The sequence below is a fragment of the Mirounga angustirostris genome, unplaced genomic scaffold (genome assembly GCF_029215605.1).
Source record: "Mirounga angustirostris isolate CCGP_5_RB_7025 unplaced genomic scaffold, mMirAng1.0.hap1 SCAF_5, whole genome shotgun sequence".
In the NCBI taxonomy this organism is placed as follows: Eukaryota; Metazoa; Chordata; class Mammalia; order Carnivora; family Phocidae; genus Mirounga; species Mirounga angustirostris.
Genome location: NW_026991713.1, coordinates 86,813,802 through 86,839,175, shown reverse-complemented (window position 1 = coordinate 86,839,175; position 25,374 = coordinate 86,813,802). Strand labels below are relative to the sequence as shown.

Genomic DNA, 25,374 nt, shown 5'->3' with positions numbered 1-25,374 from the left:
AAACCTGGCCAATATAATGCTCTTTACATGCAAAATTCAACAGAAGTTCAGTGTTATATTTCAAAAAAGCAAATTAGTATTCTAAGAATAAACTAGTCCTAGGAAATGATTATCCTTGCAAGGACTATAAAATGTATCGAGTTCCTGGGGCATCTGGGTGGCTCAGTTGGTTAAACATTTGACTCTTGATTTCAGCTCAGGTCATGATCTCAAGGTCATGAGATCGATCCCCACAAAGGCTCTGTGCAGAACATGAAGCCTGCTTAAGATTCTCTGTCTCCCTCTCCCTCTCTACCCCTCCCCTACCCCCACTCGTGCCCATGCTCTCTTTCTGTCTCTCTCTAAAAAAAAAAAAAAGAAGTATCAAGGTCCTCAGTTTGGAAAATATTAAATAAATGTTTTAAACACTAAGAAGTAAAATAAAGTTGTCCTTTACAAAGGACATGCCTTTTACTTCTTTTTTTTTTTTTTTTTTTTTAAAGTAGGCTCCATGTCCAGCATGGAGCTGACAACCATGACATCGAGACCTGGGCTAAGATCAAGAGTCAAATGTTTAACCAACTGAGCCACCCAGGCACCCTACATGCTTTTTTACTTCTTAATCACACTATTAAAATCTTAAAATTAGTAATTCCATATCAAGTATTAATATCAATCTTTATATGTCCCAGGGTTTTAAATACAATTGAAGAAGTGACCTAGAATCCTCCTGTGGTCACTAAAAACTGGTCTATTGAGACTCACACCTTGCCTTGTATCAACAAACATGAGAGAAAATGGGAAGGGGAGGTCCTGGAATGATCTGAAATCACTCATCTTCATTGTGTAGCTCAGTTCTTTTCTGCTCTAGGATGTTGTTTCCCCTTTTCACTCACAAGGTCAAAATTTAAGGCAGCCTGTAAGATGTGGGATACTGTGCTATTGAGAACTACAATTAGACCTTCACTGAAGAGAGTCAGGAGGCAAGGAGGGCGGGGATGGTGTGATGACTCTATTCTGTCCTGCTGGTAGTCTGAGAAGTGAGAACTATGTACTTCTCCTGTGGCTCTAGGAAGTCATTCACTATGGGATCATTAACAGCCATGAGCATGAAGAAACAGAGACAATCTCAATATCCAAGGAAAATCTCCCTATCATGCAATCTGGGGTTTCTATATCTTAGGTCTCTCTGAGTCCACCATGATCCCCTTAATTCAGTCAAATACCTTTATAACATCCTCTAACAACTGTGCTGTTACCTTAGTTTCCTCCTTATTCTTGCTTCTGCTTCTCATCCTTAACACTGTCCAAACCTTTAATCAGCTAGATTTTATGCATTTATCATCATTTTAACATTGTCATGACTTACAGTCTGTAAGAGGTGTACAAAATCATATCAAATTGAATTATATCCTTGAATCTCACAGATATTAGGATAAACAGGTCTCTGGCATTTTAAGATTTACCTCACAGTGTATACACAGTCACATTGCATGCACCTTAAAAGTCTGATATTTCACCACCAAATCTTGATACTTCTCAGTCCCTTGGTCTTAACTTTGAAAATAAAAAAAAAAATTATTTGACGCAGGCAATGCTGCTTCTCTTAGGTGACAATGTCTTTTGAAAAAGGTTTCTGTGATGTTCAAGAGAGAGTGGCAGGCTGTTAGCTAATCTTACACACACAGGCAATGGATACAAACTACGGCATGAGTGGTTTAGCGCTTCCTTATGTAAAAGTCATCGATGCAGAACTGAGTATCCCTCTACCTCAAATTATATAGTCCGACTTTCTTTGCAGTTGTTTAAAATGAAAGGACACATTAATTTTTCTTGACTGTGTAAGGACACAGGGATGGACTATTTGACCTCTCATGGTCATCTCCTACCTCTACTACTCCACGATTTCAATTCCACAATGTATAAAGACAAACTCTTCACTAGTCGGGTAAAAAGCCATAAAGCTTGAGCCAGATATCACCGGGAGAACATCTGATCTTAGTGGGGATGCAGGGTTGGAATGAGGCATATTCTACAAGGAAAATAATCACAGTGGAATACACTGAATTTTCTTTGCTTTTTATATATATTTTTAGAACACACTCATATTCTCTCTGCAAATCTTCCCTGCTCTGTTTTATTTTGAGCAAGGAATAAAATTGTGTTTTTCTCCTTGAAAAAATCAAATATATTTCTAACAAAAAAAATTAAGAGTATTATGAACACAAAATTTTATAATTCTGACAGTTCCCATGACCCCTCTAATCTCTAAAGGTATCTTTTTAAAAAATTATTTTAGTAAAAAGTTTACTTCATCTGTACAAAATTTTTCCTTTTATCATGCATATAGCAGTCAGATTATAGAGTTATACTTATGTACAAGAACTGGTTAAAAATATTTTTAAAACAAGCGACTCAATATTCAAATTGTATGAAAATGCTGGCAGACATTGATAGAGATATAGAAATATTCTACCTGTCATATTTACCCCAAAGATACAAACGTAGTGATCTGAAGGGGCACATCCACCCCGATGTTTATAGCAACAATGTCCGCAATAGCCAAACGTTGGAAAGAGCCAAGATGTCCATTGACAGATGAATGGATAAAGAGGATGTGGTATATATATACAATGGAATATTATGCAGCCATCAAAAGGAATGAAATCTTGCCATTTTCAATGATGTGGATGGAACTGGAGGGTATTATGCTGAGCGAAATAAGTCAATCAGAGAAAGACATGTATCATATGATCTCACTGATATGAGGAATTCTTAATCTCAGGAAGCAAACTGAGGGTTGCTGGAGAGGTGGGGGGTGGGAGGGTTGGAGTGGCTGGGTGATAGACATTGGGGAGGGTATGTGCTATGGTGAGCACTGTGAATTGTGTAAGACTGATGAATCACAGACCTGTACCTCTGAAACAAATAATACATTATATGTTAAAAAAAAGAAGATATTAGGAAGGGAAAAATGAAGGGGGGGAAATCAGAGGGGGAGATGAGCCATGAGAGATTATGGACTCTGAGAAACAAACTGAGGGTTCTGGTGGGGGGGGGGGCGGTTAGCCTGGTGATGGGTATTAAAGAGGGCACATATTGAATGGAGCACTGGGTGTTATACGCAAACAATGAATCATGGAACACTACATCAAAAACTAATGATGTAATGTATGGTGATTAACATAACATAATAAAAGAAAAAAGAAAGCTTAAAGAAATATTCTACCTGTCAAGTACCTAGCTCACTGAAACCCAAGTACACTATAAAATGGTATATTACCAAAGTCCTCAAAATATGGAGAGAATCTGAGAGATATACAATTTTACATAAAATGTCTTAAAAATTTTACATGTGGATGCTTGCATTTGTGGCTTTCCAATTCACACTCACACAACACTCATTTTCTTAGAGCTTCCAAATAATGACAGGTTTCATTTATTACATCTGACATTCCAAATGCTCACTGTAGGGGTAAGCATAGGAAAACTTCATTGCTATTATTCTTACATTGAAAATAAGCAGGTATCAATGGATTACATTTTTTCATCAATACATCTTTAACCCTTTGAGGGTTTTTTTTAATGCTTTCCAGAGGTAAATAAGAACTGTTATTCCAGGGGTGCCTGGTGGCTCAGTTGTTAAGCATCTGTCTTAGGCTCAGGTCATGATCCCAGAGTCCTGGGATCGAGCCCCGCATCGGGCTCCTTGCTCAGCGGGGAGCCTGCTTCTCCCTCTCCCACTCTCCCTGCTTGTGTTCCCTCTCTCGCTGTCTCTCTCTGTGTCAAAAAATAAATAAAATCTTTAAAAAAAAAAAAAAAGAACTGTTATTTCACTTAAAAGCAAAAGAGGTGCTAGAAGATAAGTTGGCTTCATAACAATGACAAGAGAGCAAGCCCTCACCTAAAAAAAAGAAAAAAAAGGTAGACTCAATTTTTTTAACTTTTTAACTTAATTTTTCTAAATACATAGAAACAGAGAACATAGAACAAATGAAAATAATGTGTTATAGTCTCTGTAACATAATACAGAAACAGAGATGCAAAATTAAGAATGCAGAATGAAATTCATCTATATACTTTTCAATTGCTCTGCATTTAATCCTTTTTTTAGTATTCTATTCTCACAATAACTTTCTTCTATTTTCTTGAATGTTAAATTTTCAGAGAAGGACAAGACTAGAGACCAGTTAAGAGGAAAAGAATCAATCAAAGAGAGGTTAACATTCAAAGGAATAAGGGTTTTGTTTTTGTTTTTGTTTTTTCCTATTTCAGTGGTTTAGGGCAGAATAGAAAGTAAAGTTTGAGCATATTAGAATTAGTTTCAAGGCAATAGAAATTGTCACATGGCAGACAAAGTAATAAAATATTTGTTACTTCTCCATTATCTAGCATAGTATTCTCACTTTTTTAAGTGCTATGCCTCCCATGTTCATGACATGAGCAGACAGCCAGGCCGGGACAGAAGTTGGCTGAGGGAGGCCACAAAATATGAACAATGTTGGCTGACTGATAGGTACATTGTGCTAAGCCCTTCTGAATGCATTAGCTCATTCTGTGTTCTGTACAGCTCCACAGAGTCAACGTTATTACTTTATTTTATAGATAAAGAAATACAATCTCAGCCTAGTTTAGTAACTAACCTAAATTACTTATAAATTACTTATAAGTCAGAGGGCTGAGATTTGAATCCAGAAATGCCTGAAAACAAAAACCATGTCTTCCTCCAAGTAATCAAGGAGAGATACTTGAAGAAAGAGAAATATGTAGGTATGTGACAGTGGGGGGGGCATTGCCTTTTGAAGAAAAGTAGGAAAAGGAAGGTTGATGGTTGAGTTCCAATATAGTGTGGTCACTTATAAGTACTATTTCTAAAATATTGTCCTTATTTGAATAAGAAGTCAAAGTATGTTCTTAAGTATTTGTTATAGAATTAAGAAGCCTAAAGAAGAAGAAGTGCACTGTGAATTGAAATGAGAAAAGGCAGGTCTCTTATTGATTCTTCACTCTAGGAACCTCATTAGCTATCAGATAGAATTTGATGACTGCCAACGAATAAACAACATTTTCCCCGATTCCAGGCTGTTAAACTGCCCAAAGCCACCAAATACAGATTAGTCTGAAGTGCACTAATTGTTCCTGCTGGAGGTGGTTAAAAAATTAGCTGTGGATACAAGAATTCTTTTTTTCTCTTTCCTTTAGGCTGCTAAAGGATGCACAGAATGAAACTTATTTTAAAAGCTGGTATCAGAAGCTGTTGGCTGCTCTCCAATTCTGTTCAGGAAAAGCCTTGAGTGATGAGTTTTCCAAGGAGAAGAAACTTATTAAAATTCTGGGAGACATCGGGGAAAAAGTCAAGTCTGCCAGTGACCCTCAAAGACAGGTTTGTTGAGAAATTAATCTTCATGTAGTGTTTTATTTAATCTTTTGTTCAATTAAATTTTAATTTCATAGCTTATAAAGCAGATTCATTGTCTATACTTAGTTATAAAACACCCAACTCAAATACTTTAATCAAGATTTTTTTTAAAGATTTTATTTATTTATTTATTTGACAGAGAGAGACATAGCAAGAGCAGGAACACAAGCAGGGGGAGTGGGAGAGGGAGAAGCAAGCTTCCCACAGAGCAGGGAGCCCGATGTGGGGCTCAATCCCAGGACCCTGGGATCATGACCTGAGCCGAAGGCAGATGCTTAATGGCTGAGCCACCCAGGCGCCCCTCAAGATTTTTTTTCAATTTACAATCCTAAAGTTAATGATAATGTCTACCACAAGGACATGTTTTTTTAAGATTTTATTTTATTTATTTGTGAGAGAGAGAGAGAGCACAAGCAAATGGTGGGAGGAGCACAAGGGGAGACAGAGAGGAAGAGAATCTCCAGTGGACTCTCCACTGAGTGTGGAGCCCAATATGAGGCTCAATCTCACGACCCTGAAGTCATAACCTCAGCCAAAACCAAGACTTGAACGCCTAACTGACTGAGGCACCCAGGTACCCCAATATAGTTTTTTGATCTAAGTAGCCATGCAGCATATGGGGAGTACCTGACAAGGAGAAATAAACTTAAAGGCAGTTTGGTTAAAAAGACCAGATGAAGTAATTTCCTCAAAATGGCAGCACAACTCACACTAGTAGAAGTCCAGAGGGGACTTTTTAGGGTACTCTTGTCCAAGGTACAAAATCGAGGTCTAGATTTTTCTAACACTACGCTAATCAAAATAAAGACTTTTTTGGCAAAACAATTAATTAAATTAAGCAAATCAATAGTGGTGTGGATAGTAAAACTTTTATACTAAAATCCATGAATGATAGTCAAAATATTGTGTGTTTTTCATTACTGATTATAATAATGGACCTGGCTATTCTTTTTCTTGATCTGATTGAAGAATATTAGTTCTTTTTAATTATCTGCATCACTAGTTTCCCTTACTGATATAGACCACTAAGCAGGTTCTCTTACGTTCAACATTCTAGATGCAGGGAGATAGTGGGCATCTATCCATTGTATTAATAACATCATTCAGGAACAATTAATACTTACAGACTGGGAGTTAAGGATGGAAAGATGACTAAAACATGAATTGTGTCCTCAAAGGGAGCACATAGTTTCTCTCCACCCACTGTCTAAAATCAAAAAGAGTTTTCAACATAATAATATAGAAACATTGACAGGCAAAGTGTCCCAGAATTCTTTCCCAGCCCAGTATTTTTCTTGCTGGAAGTCATTCATTTGATAGAAGTGCCAGAAGCTATGGCCCTTCACCTATATGGAAATAAATAGGAAATAAAAAGCATAAGCATGGAATTTATTCTTAAATGGGAAACAATAAACTCTAGATTGACAGAAAAACCATAAGATAAATAATATGGCAATAAAAAAACAAGCTTCTATAATTTCTTCATATTACTGCAGATTAATTTTTCTAGTGATAGAAAAAAATGAAAGCAAGTAAATAAACTGGTTTAAAATTTATAAAATTTATGTATGAGTTTAGTCTTTATTTCTTAGATTTTAAAATTCCTCACATATTTGAGATGCATACAACAGTTAAATAAGTCTGATGCCTTTTTTGACCATTTACATTAAGTTCCAAAAAGCTATTGACATTATTCTTTCAAATAAATATATTTCTCTCACCTAGACTGTTTTTGTGATAACACTTCTTCACATAAAAATAAGAAAATAAAAATAAAAGAGATGAAAGAAGCATTTACAATTTCGCACAATTCAAGTTACTGTTAGCTGTTTTTTCTATTTCATTTGAAAAAGTACTATTTAGTGTTGTACGGAAGTGTTGAATCACTGTATTGTACACCTGAAACTAATATTACACTGTATGTTAACTCACAGGGATTTAAATAAAAACTTAAAAAAAAACCTTTTTAATAGATAATTCATAATTCTGCAAACCTACTTATAAATTTATGTCTGCTTATTCGGATAAAGGCTAGAATGTTTAATATATTAAAATTGTCTCCTTGATTATTTTTCCTCAGATTCCTAGAAGTTATTTCTTTATACATTGTTTTTCTCTGCTGTTTACTATTAAGCCATGTCATCTCGTCAAAAATAAAATAAAATAAATAAAAAGTACTAATTAAACTGTGTGAAAGAAGATATTTTTCCACCTTGCTCTTCTGGATTCTGGGAGCAGTAGTTTCTATTATTTGCCAATGACCCAGGAGTAAGAGCTAAGAAACTCTTGGGAGTTAATTAAACATTATTAATCTGATACCTTCGTTTTTAGAATTGGACTTAAAGAGTTTCTGAAAGTGGGCTTAAAGGAGCTCTTATATTTTGAATTATTGTTTTTCTGCTCTTTTTGTTAGGGGATACACAATTTTAAAGGTGTTGCTTGTGGTTTCAGACCTTCCACAGGTACAGAGAACTGTGGAAGGGAATGAGGCAAGTATCAGGAATATACTCATTGTTATTTAGTAAACCATTTGCTCAAATATATTGCTATTTCTGACAATTGTCATTTTTGCCATTATTGCTCTTAGTATATGTGATTTTTTTTTTCTGAAATGTACTATCACTATTAAGTATAAATCTTGAGGGTTACAAACTAAGATTCCAGGAAATTATCAGAATTGGGTTGTGTCAACAATTACTTAAAGCAGGTATTGTAAGATGGTGGGCCTCAAGTCATAGCCAACCCATCACGTTTTGTTCGAACAGAATAGTTGGTTTTGGTTTTGCTTTTAATTGAATTTAAAATCCTGTAGAAAATGCATGAACTCTTTAGTTCCCCATTTCCCCCAACACTCTCTATTATTTTTAACCCTCTGCTTCCTTATATGTGGCTACATCACCTACTTGACCCCAAAGCATCCAAGTGTGCAACCCCTGAATTAAAGAGTTTATTTAATCAATAGAAGAAAATTATAACTTGAAAGAAAGTCAAGTTCTTTACAGTTTCTAAAATGCTTTTTCAAATGATTTTTTCACAGGAGGTACTAAAGAAAGAGATTGGCAGACTAGAAGAATTCTTTCAGTGTATAAAGACCTGCCACCTTCCTCTGAACCCTGCCCTGTGTATAAAGGGTATTGATCGTGATGTAAGTCAGTTTATTTAGTACGTAAGTTGAGTACTTTTGTATTGTTTAATTCACTGTATGTTTTTGAAATGGCAAAAACAATTTGTAAATTGTCACTGCAAGTATTTTAAGAAAAAAGTAATTGAATCCTATCCAAACTATGTGCTGCATTTGATGCACTGTGTAAGGTTGAGATTGCACTGGCCTCATCACTTGATTTGCTGGTTTAGAAATAAACTATCAGTTCAGTAAAAATAAATAAATAAATAAATAAATAAATAAATAAATAAACAAACAAACTTCTCACTAAATTAATTTATCAATTTATTCAAAATGGTTGATTTGGTGACCTTAAGCAGGCTGGTTTTAGTTTCATGCTTATTTAGATTATGTGCATACCCATGCTTAGTACACTAGGATATTATGAGCTACAACACCTCAGTTTTTATTTAATTTAAAATTCACTGAAACTCGTGTCAGTGTGCCATATAATATATTTTGTGATTTTACTTATGCCTGGAGTGACCTTTCTGGCATCAGAAACAATTTCTTTCTCTTCTTAAGCCTCTATCAGTCACACTTCTCTAACTTAGAATCATTCTTTCTCCTTTCATCTCCATTAACTTTATTAGCCTCCTTCTCAAAAGCCCAAGAGTAGAAAGCACTAATAGAAGAAAGATTGGTAAGTGAGACTCAGAAGTGAAGAGGTTAAACTATCACGCATGCACAGTAAATGTTACTTGACTGACATTATAATATAATCAAGAAAACAAATCCAATAATTAGGAGAAAAACTAGACCTTTATTAGTATGAATATAAAAAGTTTTGCTAAAAAGTTGGTACTATTATGTTTACAACCTTGCTGCCTCAGGCTGAGGGTCACCAGCTCAGGAGTCACCACCCCTAGCACTGTAGCTGGGACCACACTCCTTTTCTATACCTACCTGCAGACAGTGGTACTTTCTTTGAGTCCGGAAAGTATGCCAAGTAAAGCTCCCTCTTTGCTCCATTTGCTCTGGCCAGCTGTGCCTGGCACAATGCTCAGCACCTGTGTGTAGAGCAATAAACAGGGCAGATGTGGCCAGGTGACACTCTCTCCTGAGGAACATTTTAGTCCATCCTACAGTCCTGCCAAACAAGAAAGTCTGAAGGAACATACATGACATCTGAAGATGTGGTGAATGTGGCAAGGTTTCAATCAGAGCCTGCATCAGAGGATCCAAAAGAAAAGAGCCTCTAAGAGTGTAATGAGTATGATAAGACATTTAGAAAGACCTCTCAGTCAATGGTTCTTTTGAGAATCTACTAAGCGGGGAAGCCCCATGAATGCAGCAAACATGGGAAGATCTGTCATCACTACTCCCATCTCATTCAATATCAGAGATTCCATAATTGGAAAAAAAACCTTATAAATGTGCTTTATGCGTAAAAACCTTCACGCAGAGTTCCCTACTCATTGACCCTCAAATAACTCATCCTCAGGAGAAGACATAAATTTCATGAGTGTAGGAGGCTTTCATTCAGAGTAAAATCCTTTTCTAATATCCAGTAATTCACATTAGTGAGAAACATTACAGTTGAAATAATGTGGGCAAGCTCTCTGTTCCAACAGAAACCATTTTGACCCCCAGAGAATCCATACTGGGAAGAAGCCTTAAGTATAATGAACATAGTAAGGCCTTCAGTCGGGTAAATGTCTTATTTGACATCAGAGCCTCCACACTAGGGAACAAGCACAATAAATGCAGGCAGTATGGAAAAGGCTTCAGTCAGAACTCAACCTGTTGGCTATGAGCAAATTCATACCAGAGAAAAACATTTGGAACACAGTGTGGCAAGATAATCAGTGAGAGTAAATGTCTTATTTTATGTCACCTGACTTCACACAAGCAAAAAACCCCTTAAGTATGGAAAATATGCAGTCAAGACACACATTTCGTTATATAACAGAGAATTCACACTGGTGAAAAATCCTATGAATGTGATAGGTATGGGAAGGTCTTTGGTGATAGCACCAAGGTTACGATGTCAAAGAACCCATCTGGGGAGAAACTTTATAAATGCAATGATTGTGGGAAAGCCACTAGTGAGAGTTCACAGTTTATCATGCATCAGAGAGTTCACACTGGAGAGAAGCCCTATGAAGATAGTATGGGAAAGCCTACAGTCAACATTTTGTTTTAATCACCATCAGTAAACTACACTGGAGAGAAGCATTCACACCAATCCCCTTCTTAAAGTGTGGCTCTCCAAGATAGAGGACAAAGGTCTTAGCTTTGAGTTAAGACTTCTTTCAAAGAATTTTCACCCTCGTCTCTCCTTGGAACCACTAATTACAATGGGCCATTTCCTATTTTCCTTTGGATCACTAGGGAATGGACCATTTGGGAAAGTGGTTGTAACTTAATGCAATCCTCCTCCACTCCTGGGAAAGTAAGAACCACACACTTCATTTACTAATAGGTTTCTTTCCTTTTTAAAAACTATTTTAAATCTGTGTCATTAGTGTATACTTCTCAAGAACAGGGGTCATATCTTTCTTTCTCTATTCCAGCTCTTCTTATATTCTTTTCTCTATTCCAGCTCTTTTATCTCACCATTTACATAAAATTATCTTCCAAGACTCCAACTCATTCTTTCCTGTCTCCTGGTTGTGGCCCTTGCAATCCACTTTTAACAACTAATCTAAATTCTCATTGTTTGCCTTTCCCTACCTAGAAAGCATTTTTTTAAACCTTTTTGCTAATCTCTGTTTTTCCCAATCTTCAAATCCAGCTCATCTCTGGAGGACTTCTCTTCTTTAAGTGCTTCTTCATTCAACTGTGATAAATGGCCTTGTAAATTATTTTCAACTTAATGCATATGTGTTTGTGTTCATACCAACTTTCTGTAGGCTCTTGGAGAGTAGATATGGTATCTCTGATATCACATAAATAATGGTTTGTGCATATTAGTTGTCAAATATAAAATATTTTCGACATGACTCTCAAAAAGTATACTGCATGTGGAAACCAAAATATAAAACAATGAAAGCAAAATAGCTCCGAGTGATATAACTAAGAAGGGCTAAGCCTTGTCTTCATCCTCCCTTTGCCCTTTTTCCCTTCCCTGGACTTGGGATGCCTCAAAGAGACCCCCAAGAATTGGATGAGCACAGTTTGAAAACCACTGATCTAGACTCATTTCTGGCCTAATACAGGATTTCCTAATTCAATACCATGACAGAAGGGCTTATGTTCCCTGACTGACTGATTCTCGAAGCAAGAATTCATTACTTAACAAGCAGCCTCACCCATTTACTATAAGTCTCAAACTGATTGAGGTTTTGATTTGGATTTCCCTGTTGGCAGGGATGCAGAGAAAGGGGAACACTCCTACACTGTTGGTGGGAATGCAAGCTGGTGCAGCCACTCTGGAAAACAGTATGGAGGTTCCTCAAAAAGTTGAAAATAGAGCTACCATACACCCCAGCAATTGCACTACTGGGTATTTACCCCAAAGATACAAATGTAGGGATCCAAAGGGGTACGTACACCCCAATGTTTATAGCAGCAATGTCCACAATAGCCAAACGTTGGAAAGAGCCAAGATGTCCATCGACAGATGAATGGATAAAGAAGATGTGGTATACACACACACACACACACACACACACACACACAATGGAATATTATGCACCCATCAAAAGGAATGAAATCTTGCCATTTGCAATGACGTGGATGGAACTGGAGGGTATTATGCTGAGTGAAATAAGTCAATCAGAGAAAGATATGTATCAAATGATCTCACTGATATGAGGAGTTCTTAATCTCAGGAAACAAAGTGAGGGTTGCTGGAGTGGTGGGGGGTGGGAGAGATGGGGTGGCTGGGTGATAGACACTGGGGAGGATATGTACTATGGTGAGTGCTGTGAATTGTGTAAGACTGTTGAATCACAGACCTGTACCTCTGAAACAAATAATACATCATATGTTTAAAAAAAAAGAAGAAGAAGAAGAAGAAGAAGATAGTAGGAAGGGAAAAATGAAGGGGGGGGAATCGGAGGGGAGACAAACCATGAGAGACTATGGACTCTGAGAAACAAACTGAGGGTTCCAGAGGGGAAGGGAGTGGGGAGATGGGTTAGCCTGGTGATGGATATTAAAGAGAGCATGTACTGCATGGAGCACTGGGTGTTATACGCAAACAATGAATCATGGAATACTACATCAAAAACTAATAATGTAATGTATGGTGATTAACATAACATAATAATAAAAAAAATCTCAAACTGATTCAGTAAGCAAGGGTTTCCCTTTGCTTAGGGATTAAGTTAGATTTCTGTTGATAGGTTAAGTTAAAAAAATATATATCCTTTCCTCTCTACTTCTAGCAATTTCAGACTTCTCAAAAAATAATGATATTCAAACTGATCCTTCAACATGTATTGATGTCATATTTTACTAAGTTGATAAACTGAAACGATCAAGTTCTTTTCCTTTATTTAGTATTGATTTAACTCTTCACTGTCAACAGAAAGTCTCTAATAGCCTAAAGACATACAACCTTTTAGCACTCAAACAGCTGTAAGAACATAAAAGGAAAATAAGCAAAAAGGAAAGTATAATGGAAAGTAGTCAATATCATAAAGCTGAAAATGGAAATGCAAAGTATAACTGAAAGAAAGGAAAGGAGGAAACACGCTGTTATTTGTAAAGATAAGAAAATGTTCATTAACAAAAAGGGAAAAAGAATGCATTTTTTTTTTTTGAGTATCTAATTAGTGTCAGGCACTGTACTGTGGAAGGTCTTTTATATCTATTAGCCCATATATCTATTACAAATATGCTTGAGATAGGTGTTATTATCCCCATTTTACAGTGGGATACAAACATTTAAGTAGCTTGTCCAAGGTCTTGCAGCTAGTAAGTTACAAAGTTCAAATTTGAACTTCTTAACCGTATATCCATATTTCCTTAATGTATTCTGCAGGGAAGAAATAATTAAAAGGAAATCAATTTTTGAATAGCAATTTTATCTTTTAGATATTAACTATCATAAACACAATGCCTACATACTACTTAATTTATTTAAATCCCCAACATTTCATCACTGTTCAGTGAGAAAAAGAGTAGAAGCTGCCAAGAAGCTGGATTTTCAGTTTCTAAGTAAAGGCTTTGGTTAGTAGACTGAAGTTGTTTTGTTGTTTTTAATAAATATGTTTATTTGTTCCAAAGTGTAAAAATTATTCATATGTGTTACATTTGCTCATATAACAAATTATGCAAGAGGCCCATGATTTCAGGGAAAGTGTTCTTTTTGCTTTATTTTGCTCACCATTTTTCTCTTCCCTTTCTATAGGCATGTTCATATTTCACATCTCACGCTTTGCCATTGAAGATTACTTTCATCAATGCTAACCCAATGGGCAAAAACATCGGCGTCATTTTTAAGGTACAAAAACATCAAATTGATTTCACAGTTAGAATTATTGAGTTATTTCTTGCAAAAAGAAATTATTATAGGTATTTTCCTCTGACAACCACACAGAGGATTCCAGTTATTTTTGATTCTGCATTTTTACAGAATTATAGTACATGTCAAACAATGATTGACAATAAATCAATCATTACTGGCTCAAGCTAGTGAACCTTCAGTGAAAAACTTAAGAAGATATGTTTCAATAAATGAAATTATACATTTTTGAGTAGCACAGAAAGTGGAATGTGTGGTGAACCCCTAGTGAGTTTTCTTTTGATTTAGATACTAAATTAAAATCAGTATTAGCTAAAATTCAAATTATATGTTAATTTAACATAAAATTCTTATCTGCAGGCACTTGCTTACTTTAGTAATTTGGATTATTTTCTTATTTTCAAATAAATAGAGGCCAAGTCAGTCTTTATCATGAATCCCATAGGAAAGTAGAGTAAAATGTAGTTACAGGGGTATAGACAAATAGGAAAGAGGGACCAAAGAAGAAGCTGTAAGTGAAAAGGAAGACTTTAGAGTCATTCAGTTAATTTAATCAAGTATTCAGCCAAACCAGATAATCAGGTCTCAGAGTGATTTATTTGGTGGATTTTGACTATTTTTGAGGATAATTTTTAGCACACCCATACTTTGGCTTTGACCTGTGTAACTTCAAGCATTAATGGTCACAAAACAGCACATTTTGGGTGAAGAAAAAAAAAATACCAAAAATTTCATCTTGGAATATTTTTCTGCATATAATTTAGAAAACATTTTCAAAACCAAACCTGTTAGTTTAAAAGCAGAAAACCAACCTTCCCCTTTGGATATATTCCATTTCCTTCACCTATGCTAGAAAATTACCCCTTAATCATTTCTTATTATCAAAGGCTGTTTACTCTGAAAACTTTTTAACCACCTTCATAATATAAGAAGTCAATGATTTAAAGTCAGATGAATCCTATGTGTGCTATTTATACTCTTAGTCAAGAAGCTCTTGGTATTCTAACTGTATATCAGCATATAAATTTATGGCATACCAAATAATGTTTTAGTTAGAAAGAAATCTCTCTTGGCTGAGTTTAAAATTTGAATAAACATTCATCAAGCCTCTCTTCACTAGACTTTAAATCTAAGATATTGCACGTGGATGATAAATTAAAAGATTATTATCAGCGAACAACATTCCAAGCAACTTCTAATTTGATGGCTGAAGCTTCTGTAATCATTTAAAGGAAAGTTCTTATTTTCTTTAATCTTCTTTCAGAAACACAGGCGTTCTTAATACTAACAAAACAATTGAAACCATCCTAAGTGGGGCTGGAAATGTATTGGAGGAAAGAAATGATATATACCATATTTGAAGGCCTTTAATGGAATTCAAAGAGAAATCTAGAGTCTATAATTTTGTTTTTAACAGGCCGGAGATGATCTTCGTCAGGATATGCTTGTTCTACAGATTATTCAAGTGATGGACAATATTTGGCTGCAGGAGGGCTTGGATATGCAAATGATCATTTATAGATGTTTATCCACAGGAAAAGGTCAAGGTCAGTATAGATTAGAAAGTGATTTGACTTACATTATTTATCTCAAACATTCACTGGTAACATGACATCAAACTTTCCACAGCCTTCATTTTAGACTATAAATTTTAAAGTCAAAAGAACAATACAAAGTCATTCTTCTTCCTTAAAGAGAATTATTTTCAAAAGTGGTAAGTCAAAGTAATTTAGAATGTCAAAGAATGTAATGTCTTTTTTGATATTAATTAGGATTTTGACAATCCAAATGTTAACTGTGGTATCTTTTTGTGTGTCTTTTGTATGTTTTTTCCCTTTTTTAAAGATAATAACAGAAAAGCTTATTCATTCAAAAAAATTCAATTGTTGCCTATTAACACAAAATTTACAAAGTTGCAAATGCTTAAATTAGTTCTGAACATTCTAAATATATTATAAATCTGCATTTAATTTCTAAAAGACCTTTAAATAAATCATAATATCAGTAGTCAAAGATGTCCAAACATGCAAATTTTGAACATACTTTTTTCTTTATAAAAGCCAAGATGTTAATATGGAAATATAATTACATTTATACACATTTCAATGAAAGTAACGTCGGTGGTCCACCCAAATTATTACCATCACAAGTGAAAGTTGTACTTAATTACAATCATGCTGAATTGAAGAAATAATTCCCAAAATACTTCATAATCTTTTTTGAATGTGGTCACTGCCACTTAGAATTTCATTCAACTAATTGGTAGGATAGCAAATACATCTGCATAAACAAAAGGATAAAAAAAATCATAGAACTAGAAAAGGGACCTAGAACCATGTAGTTGTTGTTGTTATTCAGGCAGGGCTACAATTTAAACCTAACAGAAAAACTATCATTGTCTGCCCCCCAGTTCCTGAGGTCCCACTACAAGCCTCAGTACCCCAGCCAACTGTGACTTGAAATTTTAGAAGCTAGGTATGGAAGTACCTCCGTGTTAGGTTAACTTGCAACCTGATACTTCAGGATGACTCTATTACAAGTCATACTACCCAATTATTTTGATTCTGATAATAGGACTCTTGCTTCCATGACAAGTATCCACCCCTAAACCCTTTCGAAAGCTCTATTTCCTAAAAGAGTCTTTATCATTTCTACTCAGATTGTTATTCCTTGCATTTACTCTCCTTTTTCTTACATAAAGTAACCTATTTCTTTCAAATCCTAATGTATTGAAAGAGTAAGAATAAAGCTAGATGAGCCAAACTGAACTTTTTGATGTCACATGGATTACCTTTTCTTCAGAGATTGAATACATCACTGACCTCAGTGGAATTCTTCAATTGCATGTACTCATTTCTCAGTTTCAAATTATATAATGTAACAGAGGCTAAATCTTTTAAAGTTAATAAAACGACTCAGCAAAAATGAATGTAGACTTACCCAAAATTGCAGATGTCATAAGACAAACAAGCTATTAATCCTCCTATCTACCAACAATCTTCTGTAGTTGTTAAGATTTGAAAGAGCATTATATTGGCAAAATACTTCTTCAAGAAAAATAGAAATCATTAAAGCAAACATCATGTTTAGAAGATCAGGTTCCATTTTTAATATGCTTCCAAGGCTTATTGAATATCTATTATTTTCAAGAAATATCACAAAGTAAGGTAAGGAATACTAAAATGAGGTAAACAGAGTTGCTACCCATAAAGGAGAGTATATTCCAGGCCAGAAGTTTGCATGACTTTATCAACATTATTGTTGATTATAATTCTTATGACTAAGGGGGAGGAGAAAAGTGGCAGAGGAGTAGGAAACCTAAATTTCATCTGGTCCCAGGAATTCAGCTAGATAGGGATCAAACCATTCTGAACAACTATGAATAGGATATCAAAGAAAAGAATAGCAGCAACTCTCAGAACAGAAAAGCGACCACTTTCTGGAAGGTAGGACATGCGGAGAAGTGAATCCGAGGCGATACTTGGGAAGATAGATGGCCGGGGAGGGGTCCTCCGTCAGCTGCTTCTCACAAGTGATAGAGCAGCAGAGGACAAAATCAGAACTTTTAGAAGTCTGCTCCACTGAAGGTTGTCACTCCGTGGCTAAGCGGGGTGTGGAACCCTCACGGGGACAGTGTGGTCTCAGGACCCTCGGGGTCATAGAAAGACTGGGGGTGCCTGAGTGTGGCAGAACTCCCAGGTATTGGACCAGGGAAGCTGGCTGCAGAGACTGAGCCGAGGAGTGGGCTCTCAGCTTGGCATTGCCATAAATTGTGATCTGCGGCACAGTCGGGCCACTGCTCTTCCAGCAGGGATCCAACAAGTGGCAGATCCAGGGAAACTCCCCGTCCTCCCCCTGGAGGGGTGGTGCAGGAGCACACCACAGGGATCTGCTGGGTTTGGAGACACCACATGGGGTCATGTGCCAGAGATAGAAATGCTTGGTCGCAGGCAGGTGAGCACGGAGTGCGGCCAGAGACTGGGGAGACGGGTGTGACTGGCTGCTTTTCTCTGGGGGCTCACGGAGGAGTGGGGCCCCGAGTTCTCGGCTCCTCGGGGCAGAGATTGGGAGGCCGCCATTTTCACTCTCGTCCTCCAAAGCTGTACTGAAAGCTTGCAGGGAACAAAAGCTCCTGAGAGCAAACCCGAGCAGATTACTTAGCCTGGAATGGGCGAGGGCGGGGTAATTCTGCCTCCAGCAAAGACTTTTGGGAACCATGGCAACAGGCCCCTTCCCCAGAAGATCAGCAAGAACAGCCAGCCAAGACCAAATTTACCGATCAATGAGAAAGGCAGAACTCCACCGCTAGGGGAATACTGCACATAGAATCCATGGTTTTTTTCCCATGATTCCTTAGTCTTTCAAAGTTAATTTGTTTAATTTTCTTTTTTTTCTATTTTTTCTTTTTTGAATTTTTCTTTTTCCCTTTTTCAACCAATATCATATCAATCCTTTTTTTTTTAATCTTTTTTATTTTTCATTTTTAGAGTCATATTCTATCCCTTCATAGTAGTTAACCTTATTTTTGGTATATATATATAAGTTGTTCTCACTTTAAAATTTTGGGATACAGTTTCTTCTAACAGAACAAAATATACCCTAAATCTCTAGTGTATGGCTTTGTTCTAGTCTCGTGCCTGATCACATTCTCTCCCTTTTTTTTTTAAATCTTCTTCTTTCTTTTTTCAACCACTTCTTATCTTATCAATTCCTTTTATAAAATCTTTTATAATTTTCATCTTTACAGTCATATTCCATCCCTTCATTTTATTTACCCTTATTTTTGTACATATATAAGTTTTTCTTTCTTTAAAATTTTGGGAGGCACTTTCTTCTAACAGACCAAAATGCACCAAAATCTAGTGTGTGGCACTGATCTATGCACCAGCCTGATCATATTTGATCATATTCTGTTTTTCGTTTGTTTGTTTGTTTTTATCTTTTTCTTTTTCTTTTTTCTTTCTTTCCCTTTCTTTTCCCCCAGTGTCAGGTCTCTTCTGATTTGTTCAGTGTATATTTTTCTGGGGTTGTTGTTACCCTGTTAGCATTTTGTTCTCTCATTCATCTATTGTCCTCTGGACAAAATGACAAGATGGAAAAAAATCACCTCAAAAAAAAAAAAAAAGAACAAGAGGCAGTACCGACTGCCAGGGACCTAATCAATACGGACATTAGTAAAATGTCAGAACTAGAGTTCAGAATGATGACTTTAAAGATACTAGCTGGGCTTGAAAAAAGCATGGAAGATATTAGAGAAACCTTTTCTGGAGAAATAAAAGAACTAAAATCTAACCAAGTCGAAATCAAAAAGGCTATTAATGAAGTGCAATCAAAAATGGAGGCTCTAACTGCTAGGATAAATGAAGCAGAAGAGAGGATTAGTGATCTAGGCCAAATGATGGAAATTAAAAAAAGCTGAGAAAAAGAGAGATAAACAACTAATGGATCATGAGGGAAGAATTCGAGAGATAAATGATACAATAAGATGAAACAAGATTAGAATAATTGGGAGCCCAGAAGAAGAAGAAAGAGGCGGGGAGCAGAAGGTATATTGGAGCAAATTATAGCAGAGAACTTCCCTAATTTGGGGAAGGACACAGGCATCAAAATCCAGGAGGCACAGAGAACCCCTCTCAAAATCAATAAAAATAGGTCAACACCCCAACATCTAATAGTAAAACTTACAAGTCTCAGAGACAAAGAGAAAATCCTGAAAGCACCTTGGGACAAGATCTGTAACCTACAATCATAGAAACATTAGATCAGCAACAGACCTATCCACAGAGACCTGGCAGGCCAGAAAGGATTGGCATGATATATTCAGAGCACTAAATGAGAAAAATATGCAGCCAAGAATACTATATCCAGCTAGGCTGTCATTGAAAATAGAAGGAGAGATCAAAATCTTCCAGGACAAACAAAAACTAAAGGAATTTGTAAACACGAAACCAGCCCTACAAGAAATATTGAAAGGGGTTCTCTAAGCAAAGAGAGAGCCTAAAAGTAACATAGACCAGACAGGAACACCGACAATATACAGTAACAGTCACCTTACAGGCAATACAAAGGCAGTAAATTCCTATCTTTCAATAGTTACCCTGAATGTAAATGGGCTAAATGCCCCAACCAAAAGACACAGGCTATCAGATTGGATAAAAAAACAAGACCCATCGATATGTTGTCTGCAAGAGACTCATTTTAGACCCAAAGACACCCCCAGATTGAAAGTGAGGGGCTAGAAAACCATTTACCATGCTAATGGACACCAAAAGAAACCTGGGATGGCAATCCTTATATCAGACAAATTAGATTTTAAACCAAAGACTATAATTAGAGATGAGGAAGGACACTATATCCTACTTAAAGGGTCTATCCAACAAGAAGATTTAACAATTGTAAATATCTATGCCCCTAACATGGGAGCGGCCAATTATATAAGCCAATTAATAACAAAGGCAAAGAAACACATCAACAACAATACAATAATAGTGGGGGACTTTAACACCCCCCTCACTGAAATGGACAGATCCTCTAAGCAAAAGATCAACAAGGAAATAAAGACTTTAAATGACACACCAGATCAAATGGACCTCACAGATATATTCAGAACATTCCACCCAAAAGCAACAGAATACACATTCTTCTCTACTGCGCATGGAACATTCTCCAGAATAGATCACATCCTAGGTCACAAATCAGGTCTCAACCAGTACCAAAAGACTGGGATCATTCCCTGCCTATTTTCAGACCACAATGCTTTGAAACTAGAACTCAATCACAAGAGGAAAGTTGGAAAGAACTCAAATACATGGAGGCTAAAGAACATCTTACTAAAGAATGAATATTCAACCAGGAAGTTAAAGATGAATTACAAAAATCCACGGAAACCAATGAAAATGAAAACACAACTGTGCAAAATCTTTGGGATGCAGCAAAGGCAGTCCTAAGAGGGAAGTATATAGCAATACAAGCCTTTCTCAAGAAATAAGAAAGGTGTCAAATACACAACCTAACCCTACACCTAAAGGAGCTGGAGAAAGAACAGCAAATAAAGCCTAAACCCAGCAGGAGAAGAGAAATAATAAAGATCAGAGCAGAAATAAATGAAATAGAAACCAAAAGAACAGTAGAACAGATCAACGAAACTAGGAGCTGTTTTGTTGAAAGAATTAACAAAATTGATAAACCCCTGGCCAGACTTATCAAAAGAAAAGAGAAATGACCCAAATCAAGAAAATCATGAATGAAAGAGGAGAAATCACAACCAACACCAGAGAAATACAAACAATTATAAGAACATGTTATGAGCAACAATATGCCAGCAAATTAGATAATCTGGAAGAAATGGATGCATTCCTAGAGATGTATCAACTACCAAAACTGAACCAGGAAGAAACAGAAAACCTGAACAGACCTAGAACCACTAAGGAAATTGAAGCAGACATCAAAAATCTCCCAACAAACAAAAGCCCAGGGCCAAATGGCTTCCCAGGGGAAATCTACCAAATATTTAAAGAAGAATTAATACCTATTCTTCTGAAACTATTCCAAAAAATAGAAATGGAAGGAAAACTTCCAAACTCATTTTATGAGGCCACCATTACCTTGATCCCCAACCAGGCAAAGACCCCATCAAAAAGGAGAATTACAGACCAATATCCCTGATGAACATGGATACAAAAATTCTCACCAAAATACTAGCCAATAGGATCCAACAGTACATTAAAAGGATTATTTACCAGGACCAAGTGGGATTTATCCCTGGGCTGCAAGGTTGGTTCAACACCCACAAATCAATCAATGTGTTACAATACATTAATAAAAGAAAGAACAAGAACCATATGATCCTCTCAATAGATGTAGAAAAAGCATTTGACAAAGTACAGTACCCTATCTTGATCAAAACTCTTCAGAGTATAGGGATAGAGGGCACAAACCTCAATATCATAAAAGCCATCTATGAAAAACCCACAGCAAATACCATTCTCAATGGGGAAAAACTGAGTACTTTCCCCCTAAGGTCAGGAACATCGCAGGGATGTCCACTATCACCACTGCTATCCAACATAGTATTAGAAGTCCTACCCACAGCAATCAGACAACAAAAAGAAATAAAAGGCATCCAAATTGGCAAAGAAGAAGTCAAACTCTCACTCTTTGCAGATGATATGATACATTATGTGGAAAACCCAAAAGACTCCACCCCAAAACTGCTAGAACTCATACAGGAATTCAGCAAAGTGGCAGGATATAAAATCAATGCACAGAAATCAGTGGCATTCCTATACACCAACAACAAGACAGAAGAAAGAGAAATTAAGGAGTCCATCCCATTTACAATTGCACCCAAAACCGTAAGACCTAGGAATAAATCTAACCAAAGAGGCAAAGAATCTGTACTCAGAAAACGATAAAATACTCATGAAAGAAATTGAGGAAGACACAAAGAAAGGGAAAAACGTTCCATGTTCATGGATTGGAAGAACAAATATTGTAAAGATGTCAATGCTACCTAGAGCAATCTACACATTCAGTGCAATCCCCATCAAAATACCATCCACTTTTTTCAAAGAAATGGAACAAATAATCCTAAAATTTGTATGGAACCAGAAAAAACCCTGAATAGCCAGAGGAATATTGAAAAAGAAAAGCAAAGCTGGTGGCATCACAATTCCAGACTTCAAGCTGTATTACAAAGCTGTCATCATCAAGACAGTATGGTACTGGCACAAAAACAGACACATAGATCAATGGACCAGAATAGAGAGCCCAGAAATAAACTCTCAACTCTATGGTCAACTAATCTTTGACAAAGCAGGAAAGAATGTCCAATGGAAAAAAGACAGTCTCTTCAACAAATGGTGTTGGGAAAATTGGACATGCAGAAGAATGAAACTGGACCATTTCCTTACACCACACACAAAAATAGACTCCAAATGGTTGAAAGACCTCAATGTGAGACAGGAGTCCCTCAAAATCCCAAAGGAGAACACAGGCAGCAACCTCTTTGACCTCAGCCTCAGCAACTTCTTCCTAGAAACATCGCCAAAGGCAAGGGAAGCAAGGGCAAAAATGAACTATTGGGACTTCATCAAGATAAAAAGCTTTTGCAAAGCAAAGGAAACAGTCAACAAAACCAAAAGACAACCAACAGAATGGGAGAAGATATTTGCAAATGACATATCAGATAAGGGGCTAGTATCCAAAATCTATAAAGAACTTATCAAACTCAACACCCAAAGAACAAATGATCCAATCAAGAAATGGGCAGAAGACATGAACAGACATTTTTCCAAAGAAGACATCCAAATGGCCAACAGACACATGAAAAAGTGCTCAATATCGCTCGGCATCAGGGAAATCCAAATCAAAACCTCAATGAGATACCACCTCACACCAGTCAGAATGGCTAAAATTAACAAGTCAGGAAACGACAATGTTGGCAGGAATGAGGAGAAAGAGGAACCCTCCTACACTGTTGGTGGGAATGAAAACTGGGCAGCCACTCTGGAAAACAGTATGGAGGTTCCTCAAAAAGTTGAAAATAGAGCTGCCCTACGACCCAGCAATTGCACTACTGGGTATTTACCCCAAAGATACAAATGTAGGGATCCGAAGGGGTACGTGCACCCTGATGTTTATAGCAGCAATGTCCACAGTAGCCAAACTATGGAAAGAGCCAAGGTGTCCATCGACAGATGAATGGATAAAGAAGAAGTGGTATATATATATATATATATATATATATATATATATATATATAATGGAATATTATGCAGCCATCAAAAAAAATGATATCTTGCCATTTGCAATGACGTGGATGGATATGGAGGGTCTTATGCTGAGTGAAATAAGTCAATCAGAGAAAGACATGTATCATATGATCTCACTGATATGAGGAATTCTTAATCTCAGGAAACAAACTGAGGGTTGCTGGAGTGGTGGGAGTAGGAGGGATGGAGTGGCTGGGTGATAGACATTGGGGTGGGTATGTGCTATGGTGAGTGCTGTGAATTGTGTGAGACTGTTGAATCACAGACCTGTACCTCTGAAACAAATAATCCATTATATGTAAAAAAGAAAAAAAAAAAGAAGAAGAAGAAGAAGATATCAGGAAGGGAAAAATGAAGGGGGGGAAATCGGAGGGGGAGACCAACCAGGAAAGACTATGGACTCTGAGAAACAAACTGAGGGTTCAGAGGGGAGGAGAGTGGGTGGATGGGTTAGCCTGGTGATGGGTATTAAAGAGGGTACATACTGAATGGAACACTAGGTTTCATAATCAATCAATCATGGAACTCTACATCAAAAACTAATAATGTAATGTATGGTGATTAACATAACATAATAAAATAAAAAAAAATTCTCATGACTACTTTGTATATGATGTCCTAGGAGTTTTGGGGGGAGATTATCAGGGCAAATAAAAATTCTTTAAGATTTATTTTATTGCTGGCTCTCCAAATCTGATGGGCATAAAAATTACTTAGGGAAATTGAGGGAATAGATATAACCAGCCCCAACCAAGTACTAAATCAGGTTTTCTATTTGGGTATTAAAGAGGGGAGGGGGTTCCCATGTCTCTGTAACTGTATAAAGCTGCTCCAGTGTTTCTTTGCACTCCATTTTGAGAGCTACTGCCTTATATGATACCACCTTAAAAAGTTTTGTCCCTAAGAACCCAGCAGCATTGACATCACCTGGGAGCTTGTTAGAAATGCAGAATCTCAGGACTCACCCCCACCCTAAAGAATCAGAACCTACATTTTAACAAGATTCCTAAATGATACAAATATGCACTAAAATTGGAGAAACTCTGCATTAGAGGACTATAAGAATAGAACTACACGGATTACTCAATGCACACAGAATTGTTATAAGTATTTAAAAGGTGTATGATACATACTAGCTTAAAATGTATAAGATATAATTTATCGTTTTAATTGATACACAAAATTTAGCCACCGTGATTATTATAAATTAGGTGCAAGGTTTTCAGAGTAGTCAGCAATGTAAGTGTTATGATAAATGGCTTGGGATTTAGCAAAGATTAGTTCCCTAAAGACAAATGTGATCTGAAAAGTAACTGATATTTTTACAGCACAGTATCTAAGTGGTGCTAATGATCTAAATCTTAATTTTGGTCATGGTCAAATGTGAGGCAATGAAGCACTAAAGAGCCAGATAGGAGGTGATTTCCCTTTAGAAGGATTAAGTGGAAGAACTGGAAACATGAGGGAAATGTTCAGGGTTAGGGGCGCCTGGGTGGCTCAGTTGGATAAGCGACTGCCTTCGGCTCAGGTCATGATCCTGGAGTCCCGGGATCGAGTCCCGCATCGGGCTCCCTGCTCGGCGAGGAGCCTGCTTCTCCCTCTGACCTTCCTTCTTCTCATGCTC

The 25,374-nt window shown here is 36.6% G+C and overlaps 1 protein-coding gene across 2 annotated transcripts in view; it reads left to right on the top strand.

The window, feature by feature from the left end:
• The window catches only part of PIK3C2G (phosphatidylinositol-4-phosphate 3-kinase catalytic subunit type 2 gamma), a 345,844-nt gene that overhangs the window by 190,428 nt on the left and 130,042 nt on the right, over positions 1–25,374 (top strand). For both annotated transcript variants that reach the window (XM_045869235.2, XM_045869225.2), the window contains 4 exons: positions 5,182–5,362; positions 8,436–8,543; positions 13,864–13,956; positions 15,395–15,524. In XM_045869235.2, the coding sequence (XP_045725191.1) occupies positions 5,182–5,362; positions 8,436–8,543; positions 13,864–13,956; positions 15,395–15,524 (512 nt within the window). The remainder of the gene's footprint in view (positions 1–5,181; positions 5,363–8,435; positions 8,544–13,863; positions 13,957–15,394; positions 15,525–25,374) is intronic.